General features: G+C 40.2%; 1 protein-coding gene across 6 annotated transcripts in view; it reads right to left on the minus strand.

Annotated features, from left to right (window-relative positions):
• LOC149203292 (DNA-directed RNA polymerase III subunit 1-like) overlaps positions 1 to 18394 on the minus strand; it is a 450745-nt gene that overhangs the window by 120429 nt on the left and 311922 nt on the right. For all 6 annotated transcript variants that reach the window (XM_089403379.1, XM_089403376.1, XM_089403378.1 and 3 more), the window contains exon 22: positions 2396 to 2547. In XM_089403379.1, coding sequence (XP_089259505.1) covers positions 2396 to 2547 — 152 coding nt within the window. The remainder of the gene's footprint in view (positions 1 to 2395; positions 2548 to 18394) is intronic.

Raw genomic sequence — 18394 nt, forward strand, 5'->3', positions numbered from 1 at the left:
GGCAATCTAGTTATAGAGAAAAGTATAACGGCGGGAAACTGAGTGAGATTACCTCACTTCACCCGGCAGTTTCTAGTTGATCTGATAGCAGAACTGGCAAACCCCTGGTTATCTTTGTGTTGGCCCTGCATAGGCCCTACGTCAGCGCTGCACTATCTCTTCTGCCTCCTGGAGCTTCTGCATCAACCTTCCCCGACTATTTCAGCAGCTCCACAGTGAAATTCTGGATTTCTACGTGAGGGCAACTTCTCCTCTACGCTGGCTCTTCGTGGTTCAGCGTCAAGCCTGTGTGGTCCCAGACTGGCCCAGCGTCAGTCCCTCTAGGTGTTGTGTTGCCTCCACTAGTGGCTCTCTACCTCTCTGCCTAGTGTTCCCGAACTATCCCTACCCCTCTGCTGCAGAATGATCACTTAGTTTGAATTTCTCAACTTCCAACCCCCAGAAATTTCGAACTCTAAATCAATCTGTTCTCTCGGTGTGTGTTTCTGAATGAACCCCCAAGCCTCCTTATACTTTTCTTGTTGAGACTTCAACGGCCGAGATTAAGTCTCTAATCAATGGCTAAGATTAAAATCTTGACTTGATCCGCTTTCTACAACATTCTCACCCATATTTTGATTAATACTCACTAATACTTTAATTTTCTAAGTTTAGACATAGGAACCCCATTAAAAATATTAATTATTTTAGTAAAATACAATCCGGGTGGGATTTCACCAAATGGTTTTTGGGTTCTTTAGAACTCATGTGCCTTAGCCTCTCCACCAATTTTCATGGCTAGAGCACATCCGATGCTACCAAAAACTAACAGGATGTACTATGAAGAAGAATAAAAATGGGGACATGACATTTTTTGCAATTTTTGTGTGCATGTTCAGTTATCAGCAGTTACAAGTGAAGGATTGCTGTCAATCAAAGCATGGCTACAGTGTACAAGTATGGAGTCTTGAGGTTCCATAAGAGGAGTGAAGAGGACAGAAAGAGGTGGATCATTGAGCGAATGGTATACAGCCAACATTATCTTTCTTCTTTTCCAAATTTCTTTTATTGGTACCTCCACTCTGTGCAATGCTTATTATTCAGCCAATCTTGTCATCATGATGCAAACAATCTTTTGGCCAATATACCGATAGGAATTTATTATGGCATGTGTTACAGCTCTTCAAGTCTATTGGTTGAAAAATATTGACCTTAGTGACCTTATTTTGATTTGATCAACACTTGAGGAACACATTCATCTCCTCTCATCATTCACAGTGTAGCTGTCCTGTGAAGTTGAATCTCTCATCATATAACTAAAGTTTTCTTGTGTCCTTGGATTCTTGCATACATATCAAAGACAAATACTTCGTGTACTGATCACTTGTGCTAACTATGCAGGTTTCCTAAGTTGTTGGAAACATACAATCACTAGGGATGCCCCCTGGTGACTGGTAAACAGAGCAGTAATTAGCAACCAGCAAGGACTATTTACTTAACAATTTTGTAGGTTTACTTGCAACAACTCTGAGAGATAACAATATTATAGATGCAATACATTGTTTTCATCTGTATGGGTTCCTTTATGTTATCCTATTTATTTTGGATATTTAGTTTATGAACTGGTTTGATTCAGTACACATTTCAAAAGGGCCACGTAGAAAACACGACAAGCAGGCCACAAGTATAATGTGCCTTAGGGGCAAACTACAGAAAAAACTACAGTGAAGTAGGAGACTCTTGAAATGGAGATAAGATATTAAGATAATTTTATTAAAGTCCAGCAAATGAGCACAAAGTTGGTTGATGGAACTCAAAAGAACAGTTAGCATAAATGGATAGTAGGAGCTTGAAAGCAAGTTCTATCACCACCCTGCTAAAAATAGAAAGAAAAGCTAACTGACTGTCCAAAAGAATAAAAAGAATTTCAGATACAAAACCAACGAAATGAGTAGCCCAGAACTATTCTTTACCATACTCTGTATCTGCACTCCACCTTGTCTTTTTCTCTCTTTTATTTTGATGAAAATGTCGCGTTAAATGTAAGCATCTTTAGTCTCATAGATATGTTGGCCTCATGGATGGTTTATTATCTATCTGTCACTCAAAATTTCTAACAAGAAGCTATGTTTCAAACAAGCAAAGTATTATCACATACAAAATAATTTTCAAATACAACATAATGAAATATCAAAATAACATTACAAAGGAGAACGGTAACTAACAGAAGAAAAGCTGCAAATGTTCTTAGTACCAATGTTTAAAGTACTTTTATATACACATTGCAAAAGATGGCTAAAAATATAAATACCCATAAAAAACATGCTTACTGTGAAAGGGAAATTCCTGCACTAACATAAGAAATGAGCCCTGATCATTTGGGAGAATAAAAAGAGTCCAGATTGCATGGTCATACCTCACCAAGCACAGTTTTTTCAATGCGACCTTTCACTATGCGTGCTGCTTTTACATCATTATCACATATGAGCTTTGCAGTGATAATTGGAGTACTGATATTCTTTGCTGCATTTATAATCTCTTTGATACGAGGGACTCCAAGAGTGATATCTAATTGTTAGTCAAGTAATAACAAAAGAAAAATATTTTCTTGCATCTTTGTGCCATGTTTGAAAATATATAAACAAAAAAAAATTGATATTTCAGCAAAAAAGTATAACAAGAAGAATGCTACATGACAGTGATCCAGTGTCTAGAAGATATATTCTGACCATAGAAGGATCACACAAATTGGGATTGAAATTAGAACCTTACTAATGCCTACAGTTGACCAAAAGGGATGAATTGGACTAAAAGACAACTCAACATGCAGATTGTAGAATCTTTGAACAATTCTTTGGGAAAATCTAAGTCTCATTATAATGTAACTCAACATAAATTTCTTTTCATTCTTGAAAGAAATATAAAAATAAAGGGATAACATACCTAAATAAAATGTAGATGTTGTATCATATAATCATTCCATTGATAAGATAAAGGAAAAAAGAGATCATTTTGTTAATATCCAATGAATGGCCACAAAAGTAGGAAAATGAGACTCGAAACTATAATCCAGTGTAACATTCGAGTAACATTTCATTGAATGAATTTTATAATAAGCCATGGACAAAACAAACAATAATATGTTCATTAATTAGAATTGATTGTATTGATTGTTCAAAACTTCAATGCTTTGGTATTCCACTCATGGTAGGTGGGAGAATGGTGAAGAAGTTGACAGAAAAATGCTACATAGTGGAAGCACAAAAGCAACTCCTATTACTAATCTACGAAAAATAAAATCGCTAAACGAAAAACCCGCTACCCTTCTCTACTTGATTGGAAATGTCTTAGGGCATCTTAAGCTAGAACCATAATGAGACGAATAAGAGGAAGATGACATCCCAATATAATCATCAATTGTTAGTTTAAGTGGCATCAGATGTGTTCTGGCCACAAAATTTAGTGGAGGGGCTAGAATACATGAGATCTTCAAAACCCAGAAATTGTTTCTGGAAATTCCACCTAGAGATCGCTTAATTAAATTATTAGCCTATTTTTAAATATTTCCTAAGTCTAAACTTGGGGAATATGGTTAATTAATCAGAAGTAATTAAGTCAAAGTGGGAATAGTCTAGAAACTCAAACGGATTGACTTCAGGATGATCCTAGCCCTTGATTAAGTTTTAATCTTGGTTGTTGGAGTCCCAACAAAGGATTATAAGAAGTTGATGGGCACTTGGAGAAGATACACAAGAAACACCAAAAGTTTGATTTCCTTGGCAGATCGATTACCAGAGAGCAGTTGCTGGAGACCCAGAGATTGAAGCAGAGACAGTGAGGGATAGAGACAGTGATCCGGAGGAAGTTTTCCAGATTCGGAGATGCAGCAGCAAGGGGCCGAGTTATTCCCAATGAGGCAGCCCAGAGGACTGCACAGTTGCTTTAGAGAAGCAATTCAATTTACTTGGAGAGAAATTAAATTTTAGTTCTAGAGGCCGAGTAGAGGGTCGAGAGTCCCGGAGAAGCGGTTTCTTCAGCAAAGACAGGCAGAACGACTTCATCAGAGGCAGTTCAGAGGCTAAACGTCATAGGGCCTGCGCAGAGTTTGACGCAAAGGGTCCAGGAGGACGAGTTTCTAAAGAGAAGTTGTGCCAGGGTTGCTTGTGGAAAAAGGGTAATTCCCTTAGATAATTTTGCCCAAATTTTCTTGTTGCTAGGATTGCCAATTGGGCATCCATAGATTATACTCAGAATTTCATTATTGCATAATAATAAAACCCTCACTGCTGCACCAGTTTTCCCAAGTTGGGTTTTTCCATGGACAATTGTCCAAAAATAACTATCATTTTTATTGTGCGCTAGAATTTTCTCAGTTTCCAGTGCTATTATTTCCGCAGTATTTTATTTGTGAAGATCGCAATGTGATTTATTCAATATTTGTCATAGCAAATAAATTGTTAAAATTAATTAACAATTAGAAGAATAATTTCCAGTTGTTGTAATAGGATTTCAGTTTTGAAATTTTCACATGGTATCCGAGTGTGAGTAATCATCCAGGAAGCTCAAAAGTGAGTAGGGTTACTAGCCATCCTTATGATGAATACCCTATCTATGACATAGATGATGATGTTGATTTCTGGTAGCATCGGATGTGCTCTAGCCATCAAAATTGGTGGAGAGGCTAACGCACATGAGATCTCCAAGACCCAGAAATTGTTTTCAAAAACTCCACCTGAACAAAGAGATATTAAAATAATTAATATTTATAATGGGGTTCCTACGTCTAAACTTAGGAAAATTAAAATATTAATGTGTATTAATATAAAATTGGGTGAGAAAGTTCTCAATAACGAGGATCAAGCCAAATCTAATCTTAGTCGTTGATTAGGGACTTAATCTCGGTCGTTGAATCGTCAACAGGAAAAGTATAAGAGGAGGCTTGAGGGTCAGATGGAGACACACCAAGTTGACTAGTCAATTCAATTTTCTGGGGCAAGGTTTGCTGAGAAATCGAGTTAGTGATCTATGCGAGGGGCAATTTGGCAGAAGGCCGAGAATACATAGCAGGGAGGTAGAGATAGTGTTAGAGAGACAACACAGAGGTAGCCTGGGCGAATGCAGAGGCAACCAGAGCTGATTCAGAGCTGACGCAGAGGTTTGGAGGGCCAACGTCGGTAACACAGGAGGCCGAGAAACTGATGCAGGTAGACGTAGAGGCTAGCAGTGTTGACGCTGGGCAGAAAGCGCTGCATTGTGGGGTTTTCGTGGGGCAGACTGAGAGCTGAGAGGCAGACACAGAGCCGTAGAGGGTGACGCAATCCTTGGAGGGTGACGCAGTTCCAAAAGTTAGCTTGGAGCAACTTTCGTTGTACAACTAAGGAACAGTCGAAGTTACTATAGGGCCAATCATCCGGTTGCTTATTAGCCAGAATATCTGTCTTTGGAGCAAGGTACTTCTGCCGAGGAAAATCTCTGAAGGGTGAGCCATTTTTGGCACCTTAGTTGTATTCAGAAAACTACATAATAATAAAACCCTCATGTCTGTTGCACCGGTTTTCCTGCATTGGGCTTTTCCGGAAACAATTGTCCAAAAATAACAGTGTCCCTTGTATTTGTCTCATTTCATTTCAGTTCATGATCTGTATGTGTGTGTAGTCTGCAATAGTGTTTTCATCAATATTTAAATATTTAAATAACTTGTTGAATGTAGAAACAAGTAGGAGATAGTAAACCAATGATTGCAGTAGGATTGTTGATGTGTAGATTCAGAAATTTTCACATGGTATCAAAGGGATTGCAGATCACAGGAGGACTAGAGACGCCAGCAGGAGAAATCTAGAAATTTTGCAGCGGAAACACTTGTCCCGAGAGATAGCGTTGTTCCAAAGCTGAAGCGGCACGAGAAGAGGTGACGCAATGCTTAGAGGATGACGGAGAAGCTCACGCAGAGCCTACATCAGCATTTCAAGCCAGGAGGAGGGCTAGCGCAGAGGAAGAGAGGGGCAGATCAAACCTACGTAATGCCCGGTCATCTTTCTCAGCCAGGAAGGATCGACGTTGTGGCTAGGAGGATAGATTTAGCCCAAGTCGTGATTGTGCAGAGCCTAAAGGGCTCAGATTCTTCAGTTGCCAGGGCTAAGGGAGTTGTGCAGATTTTGATTTGAGGGGCTGGTGATACGTTGTTTCTATCAGTGCATAACAGTGTCTAAAGAGAGGGAACCAAGGTAGAGGGAAGTGTTGACCCTGCCGCCTACACCTACCTACAAGTCAGTGAGAAAAGCCTTGAACCCCACAAAGTGTGGTTGGTGGCAGGGAACTCAGAGAAGGGGTTGTCACACTAATCCCGACTCTCTCCATTTGAGCATCTCCTAAGTTAGCTAAGGGGGGTGGTCCCTAATGAAAATTTAAGTTAAAAAATATGTGAGTTTCTAGGAGAATTGTTAGAGTTAAATATATCATTTCTTTAAGATTTATAAGCGAAACCGATATGAGCAATAACCATAAACACATAAGATAAGCATGAAATACATAAACAACCAATGCCTTCAAAGTATTGCTTTTTAAGAAATGAAATTGTTTTCCTTTTAGAATGAAGTGAAATGCTTTCAAATGGAAAGCCCAAATAACCTTGGACTTGAGTTTCCAATGGAAAAGGGTTACTTAGCTTATGCTTCAGCTCCCTTTCTTCAAATTTGAATTGCCTCCAAGAACACCTGTAAGAAAGCAAGCAAAAGAGTTAGCATGCAAAAGAAATAAGACCTCAAATGCTAGATAAAACCAATATGCACACAAATGAAAGAAGAAAATATATGATATTTTTCAAGGTGGAAAAGAAGCAAAGGGTTCATGAAACCCCCTCTTAAATTAATCTCTCAATGTCTTATGAGATTGTTGGATGATGATATCTGATGGTACAAGTGTCCTTTGGATCATCCTTGGCCATGGAGTCTTCATATAATCATCAGGTACCACTCCAGTGGTCAACGGGAAGCACTACCTTGACAGATTTCTAGCCAAAAAATCCAAATCCGAGTTGCAGCGGAAAAGGATTAGCGAGGAGTGGTTCGACAGTTGGCAGGGGGAATTCCAGGAGGGAAGTCGAGACTCAGAGGGAGTCTAGAAGAGGAGTAGAGATGGCAGTCAATGGATTGAGGGATCAAGACAGATTGGACGGAGCTTCCAATTTTGTCATCTAGAAGGCCAGGATCTTGGCAATCCTGGACAAACATCGCATCAAGGACTATGCCTTGAAAACCGTAGTTGTCCCAGTTGACCCGAATGCTAATGAGAAGTATGAGGAGGTCGAGGCGAAGGAAAAATGCTTGATCCTAGACGGGGTCAAAGATCATGTCATACCACATATTGTTGAGAAGAACACAGCAAGGGAGATGTGGGAGGCGTTGACCACCTTATACCAAGGCTCTTTCGTGTAGCGGAAGATGCTATTGGAGAATCAGTTGCGGTCATATCAGATGCAGAAGGGAGAGAAGATAGATCCATTCCTTCTTAGGTTGCAGGAAATTCGCGACCAGCTTACTTCCGTGGGGTCTACACCGGATCCAGAGTTTATGGTCAGGACTGCCCTGAATGTAGTCTCCGAGGAGTGGGAGACATTTGTCCAAAGTATTTTGGGCAGGGCTACTCTTCCCAGTTGGGAGGAGATGTGGGCAGCTCTTAGCCATAAAGAGATCAGGAGGATGTACAAGGCAGGGAGTAGTGACAAGGGAGGTCGAGTCAAGAAAGAGGAGGGGGAGGATGTGGCTCTAGCATTTGCAAGACAGTAAGGGAAGAGGAAGAAGAAGGATATCTCCAAGGTCAAGTGCTTCAATTGTGGGGTGTTGGGTCATTATGCATCCTAGTGTCCCAAGAAGAAAGGCAAGAGAGAAGCTTCTGATTCAAAGGTAGCTCCAGCTAAGGCAGAGAAAGAGGTCGAGACTGATGACGGTTGTGCGATGAGTGTTCATGCACCTCTAGAAAAGAGGTGGGGAGACATTGAGTTGTAGTCAAGAGGACTACATATTAGAAGCAGGATCCTTGAGGTTCCCAAACTCTTAGATCACATCCGGCTACGGGAGCCCTTAACAACAATAGTATCATGACAAGTGTCAGGTGGAGCAAAGTGTGGTGGAGCAGCAAGGCAGGGCTAGAGTGTAGAAGTCCGTAGCAGCACAATAGAGGTTGCAGTAGTGCGAGAGGCACAAAGGTGTTTGCAGCAACGCAGTGGCAACAAAGGGATCACAGGATAACAACAGAGGTAGCTTCAGCATCACGAGGCTTCCAGACTGAATGGGATGTTAGTTTTTTGGTGAAGTCAACTACTTACTTCTCGGTAATTGAGTTGCAGTGCAGCAATTAGCAGTGGCAGTGCTATGGGCAGTATGATGATGCAACATGTTGAGAGGGAGTTGCAGTACAGATGTAGCAGTGGCAGTGGCAGTGTCATGGGCAACAGTACAAGAAGCAGCAATGCAAGGGATGTGGGGTAGCAGGCCTTGCATCATCATAGGTATCGGTGCGGAGGATCAGTGTGATGTTTCGGTGATGAAGCATTACTAGAGCACATTCCTCACTAAGAGGGGGTGTTGATTTTTGGTAGCATCATATGTGCTCTAGCCATCAAAATTGGTGGAGAGGCTAAGGCACATGAGATCTCCAAGACCCAGAAATCATTTGGGAAATTTCACCTGGATGGAGACATATTAAAATAATTAATGTTTTTAATGGGGTTCCTAAGTCTAAACTTAGGAAAATTAAAATATTAATGTGTATTAATATATAATTGGGTGAGAAAGTTCTAAATAACGAGGATCAAGCCAGATCTAATCTCAGCCGTTAATTAGGGACTTAATCTCAGTCGTTGAATCGCCAACAAAAAAAGTATAAGAGGAGGCTTGAAGGTCAGTTGGAGATACACCAAGTTGATCAATCAATTCGATTTTTTGGGGCAGGGTTTGCTGAGAAATCGAGTTAGTGATCTATTGCAGTGAGGGGCAGTTCGGCAGAAGGCCGAGAATACATAGCGGAGAGAAAGAGATAGTGTCGAAGAGACAACGCGGAGGCAGTTTGCGCTAATGCAGAGGCAGTTTGGGCTGACGCAGAGGCAGCCAGAGCTGACGTAGAGGTTTGGAGGGCCAGCGCTAGTGACGCAAGAGGCCGAGAAACTGACGCAGGAAGATGCAGAGGCTAGCAATGTTGACGCTGGGCAAAAAGAGTTGCGTTGTGGTGTTTTCGTGGGGCAGACTGAGAGCTGAGAGGCAGACGCAGAGCCGTAGAGGGTGACACAGTCCTTAGAGGGTGACGCAGTTCTAGAAGTTAGCTCGGAGCAGCATTTGCTGTCCAGCTAAGGAACAACTGAAGTTACTATAGGGCCAATCATCTGGTCGCTGATTAGCTGGAATATCCATCTTCGGAGCAAGGTACTTTTGCCGAGGAAAATCTCTGAAGGGTGAGCCATTTCTAGCACCCTAGTTGTATTCAGAAAATTGCATAATAATAAAACCCTCATATCTGATGCATCGATTTTCCCGCATTGGGTTTTTCCAGGGATGATTGTTCAAAAATAACGGTGTCCCTTGTGTTGTCTCAGTTTATTTCAGTTGTTGATCTGTGTATTTGTGAAGGTTTCTATTGTGTTTATTTCAATGTTTATATGATTAAATAACTTGTCAATGTAAAGAACAAGTAGGAGATAATAAACCAGAAATAGCAGTAAGGGATTTCTGATGAGTTAGATTCAAAAATTTTCACAGATGACATCAATAGGGGCCTTGTCTTGCCTTGCCTTCCATATGATTCTAGGGATATATACGAGCCATCAGTGGATCCTTTCCTTGCCCTTTCTCACACAATTAGTGATGAAGATAAGTCATTTCCCCCTTCCGAGTGTAACCTTGAGGAAAAACAACTCATTAGATGTATCACTTCTTCTCGGCCATGCTCTGAAGACAATGAGCACACGCTGGTTGTCCCTTTTTGATGTGATCATCATATTGAGCAACCAACATGTTGTGGCTCCCCATGTCATTGGACCCTTTTCCTTCCCATCATGACCTTACAGCAACCATGAAGCATGACACCATTAAGGAGGACCTTGATCAGAATGATATGTTGAAGGTAGCCCTTCATCACAACTTCGTGAGCTTGGTTATTGATATCTCCATCTTTGGGCTGGAAGAGAGGATCCAATGGTACAACTCACGTCCCTCTTTTACTTCATCATCCATGATCTTTCATGCATGGTTGCTTTATTTTCCCACCTGCAGCCCTCATGATCTAGCATATGACTATCCTTGTCCTTGCTCCTAGATTTATCTCATGAGTATTCATAGGGGCACATGCTTTTGTATTGATCCATCAATATGTTGGTTATGTTGGCTTTTTTATTACACCTGTCATTGTATCATATGCGTGTTAGGGTAGGATGCATTGCATATTGATTTTTGCTTTAGAATTTAACATCATATTATGTTATCATGCTAGATTAGGTTCATTTAGATTAGATTTGCATTCTAGAGTAGATTTTGTTACTTGTTGATTTTATGGACTAACAAAATCCTGGGTGATCAAAGGACGCCATCAAAACATGCTACCCTATGGACTAACCAGAAGATTGCTTATGTTCTAATGACCCCCGCATTCGAGTGCATGGTTCGTGCACTCTGTTGAGAGGTCATATCCCTATTAGAGCCAGATGTTACCCACCACCTGTGCGTGATCCATATTGGAGAATTTTTCTCCCAGAATTGTCTTCAACCAGCAACCAACAACCACCTGATAGCTCAATGTGCAACCATTCTCCACCACTTGAGCCAACCATTGTGAGCCCCCGCTAATCTATCATGATCATATATTTGAAGGTGGGCCATCCAAACCCGAAGGTATGACTTTTAAGTTTTCATTATGTAATTGGGTGTTTATGTTTCCTTTTCTTGCGCACACTTGGGCATGGAATAGTGGGGGGACTTAGAGGAAAGAAAGGGCTTAGGTTGTTCTCTTGTTTCCTTATCTCAGCTTTCGGAGTTAATCTTGTATCCTAGTCCCGTGGGATCTCCTTTATTGGCTACTAGCTTTAGGAGTGGCACTACATGGGAAACCCTGATTTTGGTTGTGTGGTCCTGCTTCCTGATACCATATATCTCACTTCCCTCCACTCATTACAAGCCCTTTTCACATTTTTCCCATCTGGGTCCACATTTGTCCATTGGGTCCACAAGGTGTTAGCCTTCCCCTCCCCTTGTCCACACCTTGGGTTGGGCCTAGAACGATGCCCTTGAGGTTGATGCAGCGAAAAAACAAAGGTAAAAGCATAACATGGACACATACAACACGAAATGTACCACAAAATGCAAAAGATGGCAGAGACAATAAAATTTAGCACATGGGCAAAAGCCAAACATGAGCTCTACCCCCATCATTATGGACATCACCCTGGTTACTAGGGCCACTATGAGTGCCCTTGCATCATCAAGGAACCCATGATTGTCCCCACACTTGGTGGGTGATGCACTGCCCCACCTTGAGGGGGCTAATCATTGCTATATCTTACACATCATGCCTGCATTCCCTTGCAATCCGAGCAGTAAAATGAAGAAAATCAATAAAAGGCAGAAGGCATATGAAGAAGGGTGGAAAAACAAAGGTCAAGGTAACTCATGTACCATGATTGCTCCCTCCTATGCATAAGGCATGGGCTTCCCTCGTCATAGCTACCCTTGTACCATGGCATGTGGCTTGGAGCCTCCCCTCTTGCCCCTACCCCATTTCATCTCTACTTCACATGACACCCGCCATTTTATGGATGTACCATGGACCTATCATTCCCTCAGAGGTTGAAACCACCTAATAGGGTCTTTTATTAACCTCTCTTGCCAAGGAAACATTTGGGCATGTTTAAAGCCCCAATTGGAAGGGAAAGCCACTATGAACTGTCCACTTTTTCCCTTGATTAGCGAGCTTACATACTCAATTGCACAAATGAATTATTGTATTGGAAGGTGAGGAGACGCAAGTTCCCAAGGTTGACCCTCCCCCCTTGGTCAACACTAATACTGAACTCTTCACGGTACAAGAGGTAGAGATGGTTATCAAGAAGATGGGTGTTCGAAAAGCAAAAGACTTAGCTGAACTCCAAGCAGAATATCCATAATGGGGCTCAAATATTCTTGCACCTCACATTACAAAAATCTTCAACAACATCATACAACAAGGGCTCCGCATGGATTGGACAACTAGTCTGGCAATAACTCTTTTCAAGAGTGGTGATGTCAATAATCCCTCCAATTATAGGACCATCATGATAAACCCTTTGTTTGCAAAGCTATTTCGAAGCATGCTAGAAATCAAAATTAGCAAAAGAAAGAGATAAGCGTGCTAAAGGGAAAGCAGGTTTTAGACCTAAACATTCCACAGTTGATCATTGTGTAACTTTAAGGCACATCATTGAAAAAGTTTGGGAGAAAAAGGAAGAAGTCTTTTGTTTCTTAGTTTATTTCAGAAAAGCGTTTGACTCGGTTCCTAGGGATAAGCTTTGGCACAGAATGGAGGAACTTGGGGTTCCTAAACATTTGAGAGCAGTTGCGCATAGGCTGTATGAAGAGGTGAAAGTCAAAATTAGAACTTCAGCAGGCATTTCTGAAAGTTTTAAAAGCGATATCGGGGTCAAGCAAGCTTGCCCACCGTCTCCTACCCTTTTTGGTTTATATATCGACAAGCTTGAGGAGTGGTTAAATTCGCAAGGGGGTGATGGTATCTATTTGGGCAAGTTTGTTATAAGGCTTCTTTTGTATGCAGATGATTTTATTCTGATTGCTAAATCGGCTCTTGGTTTGCAAGAGCACTTACTATCTCTTGAGCATTTTTATAGAAGTGTGAGGACACAAGTCAATATCAACAAAATGAAAGTAGTGGTCTTCTTTAAGAAAAGAAAACATAACCAACATAAGTTCTACTTTGAAGGCAACATTCTGGAAGAAGTTGCGGATTACAAATACCTCGGAATTGACTTCAACAAAAATCTAAGCTGGAATGGTTTTAGAAAGAAAAGAACTTTGGGGGGTGTTGTCGCACAGATTGTCACGACAACGCTCAGACCAGGGGCTGTCACTCTAATCCCCAATCTCTCCGTTTAAGCCTGTCTCCCGCGGCTAAGGGGGGTAGACCCTATGGGAAAATGATTGACCAACTGTGAATCAGTTGGTTTGGGAGACACGAAAGGAAACCAGCACTCAATTGATTTTATTAATTTAATGGACTAGTGCCTTATGGGTTTGATGTTTAAACGATTACTTACTATACGTTGCAGAAATGTAAACCATGTACAGCAATCATTTATCATCAAATAATTGGAATGATGTAAGAATTCACGATGATCTAGCAATTTTAAAACTTTGAAAAGATAAAGCTTGATACACAACCACGTAAATTTGAACATTAACCAGATATCATATTCATGTAGCTAATTTTCAAAATGATCATTCATGCATGCCAACTCAAATAAGATGATAAACATTCATTCCACATTAACAAAAAAAAAAAAAAATAGCCTTAGCAAAGATAATAAAGCATGATAAATCCCTGAGCTAAGACTGAATCTGGCAAAATATTCCCAAAAAATGATTTTATGACTTTTCAAAGAAAATTAAAGACTAAATAAAAACTCTAAACAAACTAAACTAAAAGGAAAAAAAAATTATATAAAAAAAAAACTAACTAAATTTAAAATCCAAGCTCTTAGAAAAGAAACTTTTATATCTTTTTATATTTTATATATTTTTTATGATTTTAAAATTATATATACTTTTTTGTGATTTTTTTTTATGATTAATAAAACTAAAATTAAAATCTAAAAAAAAGAAAATTTAACAAAACTAAAATCTAATCTAAAACTATATATAAAAATCAAATTAAATCTAAGTCTAAAGCTCTATCCTAAAAAATTTTTCATTAAAAAAATTTATAACTAAATCAAAATAATCTAATGCGTAAACACTAAACAAAACCTAAATAAAACTTAAATTTAACACACAACAAAAATGCAAAATTAAACCTAAACTAACGTCACCTTACCATCAACGCAATGAAGTAAAACACTGGCCCATATATGTTTTGTTTTACAGGTTTTTTGACGGCGGACAGATGCATGTAGCAACAGCGTGGAAGGACTCACGCAGGTTTGCAGGTGGCCCGATGTCCTTCACGTGGATAGCAGGACGAGGACTTGAAGCACGCGGGAGGAATCAACTTGCAGGTGGTCCGACGGACAGATGCACGCTGATCCAGCGCCCCAAAAAACTTTGAATCGTTTACCTAAGCCCGTGTATGTAAAAAATGTGATTTTCTACAGTTGGCGTAAGGTGCGTGAGGGAACGACAAAGCGGATGAAGAGTTTCAACGTGTTTTGCAAGTGCGTGGAGCTCTTCAGCAACTGGAGCAGCGTTTGGATGAGTTGTAGGTTGATCAATGAAGAGCAGATGGGGTTTGATGGAGCTGCGTAGATAGATGCTGATCTGGCTATGTGTAACACTGCTCATGGACAGGCTGCAGGCCTTACGTGAGGGATGAGAGGACGCAAGGCTCCAGGTTTTGAGTGAGCTAGATGGAATAGCACAGCGAGAAAGGGAAAAAACAGCGTGCAGGCAGAGGTTACGATTTTCGAACAGCGTGGATTTGCTAAGGGAGGACCGACGGCTCAGTGGCAGCGGAATAAGAGATGGGGGCAACGTGGATGAGCAAGAAATGTACAAGAGCTCGAATTTCTTCAAAAAAATTAAAAATCTTTTTGGAGAATGTCCTTGCAAAAAAAAATGAAACCCCAAATGGCAAACTGCTTTGAGATTATCTGATGAAACCCTGAAAAATTCTCATATCCTGTGCCTGCAATCCTGCAATGGGAAAACAAAAACCCAGAAAATATATGCAATGATTGAAAATAAAACCCTAAAAACCAGCTACAAAATTACAAAATTATAGCTCTACAACAGCCAGATTTGTCAGTTATCATCAATAATATTTTAGAACTTCAGATTTACTATGAAAATACTTTAGAAATCTCTCATGCAAATCAGAAAACAAACTAAATGATTAACCCAGGATCAAAACTAGCTAGGCTCTGCAAAAAATGCTTGCGGGAGTTAGCGGGTTCAGCCGAGAACTTCCCCAAACTCCCACTGGTCTTCCTCAATAAGGGTTTCCTGCACAGCTCATTTCAACCGTCAATAAAGAGAGAAAAAAAAACAATACTAGATCTCAACAGCAATGGAGATACCTGCCATTACTTCAGAAAACCTAATACCATTCAAACCCTAGCAAGTGAACAAGATACCTGTGCTCAACAATACTCTACAATAAGCTGTTACCAATGGCTGAAAATTACAATATGCAGAAAATAAAATTGCTCACAGAACTTCCAGAGAGTAACACCAGCAAGATTTCAACCCAAATTCTTTCTTTATTAGCACCAGAAAAAGTTTACAAGAGAGCTTCTTCAGCACAAGACTCACAGATCGGATGATCTCAAATGACCCCTAGCACCCTATTTAAAGGAAAAATTCCCAACAGCTAGTTCGAGTGATCCACGTCAAAATGATCTCGACCGTCGATGAGGATCAAGATATCTCTTAATCTCATCCGTCGAATTTTTAATGTATTAAAAAATTGAAATTCTGCATTTATTTACTCAAAATATTATTATTTTATTATTTTTAGGTTTTTTACTTTATTTTTTATTTTTTAAATTTTTTAATTTATTTTTAAATGGATCCTCGAACTTAGCTTTTGGAAAAATCACCTAGGACCTAGGACTTAGGACTTATGAGGGGATTAAAACATTTCTTAACCCTCAAGACACTTTACATCATGACTTTTACAACTTTACATCCAAAGGGGGGAAAACCCATTTGACATAGACCCTCATAAACCACCTAGTTCTGCGACACAACTATAATCTAGCAGATTAACACACTAGGATTCTCCTAAGATTCTAATGACAAAATCCATTCCGGCTTTGGGGTTAGGCTGAAGGAAAACTCTGCCGATCATGGATTGCTGAGACGAAAAACCTTCCGGAACGTAGATTATCACTTAGAAAATTAGGTCCACCTAGGCAATTTACATACATGACTCATATCTGCTAAGATTATTTACAATTTATACATGCAGACTGGGTTTACAACATAAATTGATCAAGCTGTCGATTACTGTCGAATGGCACGGACATGTCAATCAAGCGCTACCCTTTTTGCAAAGAAAAGGGGGTGTACTGCTATGGGTAGTTGACTGGTAGTGGTCAACAGGGGGTTGGAAAGCATTTTATGCTTTTCAAAATAGGTGTCGAGAGGCAGAATTATGGGACTGGAAAACCACTCAAACTCTTTTTGGGCTTCTAGTGATTCTCTATGGTTGTGAACTATGGGCCAGCAGCACATCCGACATGCAGTGGAGACAAATTGAGAAAATTCAAAAGTGTTTGATTACAAACAAATTTAAGATTAAAAACGCAGTTCCTTATGATATCTTGTTAAGTGAAACAGGGACTGCTCCTATTGAAGCAATTGCTATGGTGCAAGTCATAAGGTATTCAAAAAAAATTGAGCAAATGGAATAGGGTAGATGGCCTAAGGTTGTCTTTAATGATAGATTGTGCAAGAGAAAAAAACTTGGATGCAGCAAAATAGCAAATGGTTTATTAAATGGGGTATTTGCTTGAACGCATGTCCCATAAACAAAAAAGAGATAAAAGCTTTTGTTATGGAAAAGTTCCACAAGCATACTTGGGATAAGGAGATAGGAAGAAAGAAAATTTACTATATTAAAGTATTTAATCCCACTCATAGTCATCAACCAAAAGCATACACAGAGGCCAATATCTCTTGGAGAGCCAAAATTCTTATTGCTCAGTTAAAGACTAATTCTCATCAACTCCGTTGTGAAACAGGGCACTGGAAAAGGCCAAAGGAAGTGTGGGAGGAAAGAGTATGCATTTTTTGTTCTTCCGGAAAAGCAGAAACAAAAAAACATTTCATTTTAGAATGTGAGGCCTTCAAAGACAATAGGGAAAGTTATGTAGATATGTTGGCAGCTAGCTCTTGGGATAATCTATTTAGCGAGGGGTTTGTCGAGAAGCTGGGAGCATTTATTTTGAAGCTTCACAGAAAAAGGGCTGAATACATCAAGCAGATGAAGAAGAAATCTATCCCATAGGCTATTTGTAGTGTCGTGGACGTTAAAATAATTTCTTTCTTTCTTTCTTACAAGATTGCAGGTGGGTTTTTCATCTTAGGCTTGGTCTCCCTATACGAGATCTAAGCCCTCCAGAGGGTCACAGTGGCACTTGTAGGGTGAGCATAGAGAGCCATGGGCCTCCAACCATGCAGAGCATTGATTGCCACACCATGGGCTTCTTCAGCAACACCACCTGCTTGCCAATGCCCCAATTGTTCAGAGATGATGATGCATTTGGACCACATTGCCCAACCAGCTACACATTGCACCCAACACTTGGTAGTTGATCCAGGGCACAAAGGAGGTTATGTCTTTCCTAAGGAGACATGGGACGGCTTATGTCATCTTCTGACCCTCATTGATGGAGCATTGACTTGAATATGAGCCACTTGGAGACCCATTTGGAGCCCACAAATCCCAAATAGGGGTTAAGAGATGTTTTGTAGCATATGGAGGGCATCCCCCTCTTTATCATCATTTTTTAGGCCCTCACTCTCATGCTTAGCACATGAGGCATGTTACTGCTCAAACTAGCAAGGGTCCTAAAAGGGGATCCTTGGAGGGATGTTACCTGATTAAGGGCAACAATGGAGAAATATCCCACTGTCACCTCAGTTATGGCTCCCTACTCTTTACAAACTTTCACCGGTGGGAGGAGACCTGATATAATAAGGATCACGAAATAAATAGACCAATGGTAGGGTGAGGGGTGATCTTGAGAGGCCTATTCACAAGAGAGGCTCAAATGAACAACTTGATTTCTTTGGAAGGCAAGGTTAAAGGCTCTTAAGGAAGGGCCCAAGGAGAATTTCAAGGTTTGAGTTTAGGACATGTATCTTATGACGGAGGCCCTCAAACACTAAAATTCTTGTGAAGGCTTGGATTCCAAGTGATCCTTGAAGAATTGTCTTTAATGAAGTATGGGACTATACGGGACCAAGTGGAACTGAGGTTAGGTCAAGGGGGGAGGATTTAGCAACCAATGCTATGCTTGACCTAGTCCGTGTGAAAATTCCTACACTCTGAAGGAACCCTTACTGCAACAAATTTGAATCTACTTCACCTACTTGATTTTTAAATTACATTCATCAAGTTATTCTTTTGAATACTGAAGCAAATTACTTTTGTAGCCTACACTAACTAAATATTTGATCTCATGAAATAGAAAACAAAGCAAAGAACAAGATACATAGGACAT

This window comes from Pinus tabuliformis, chromosome 2_1 (assembly GCF_031772625.1).
Source record: "Pinus tabuliformis cultivar Carrire ecotype Pingquan chromosome 2_1, CPIR1, whole genome shotgun sequence".
Lineage (NCBI taxonomy): Eukaryota > Viridiplantae > Streptophyta > Pinopsida > Pinales > Pinaceae > Pinus > Pinus tabuliformis.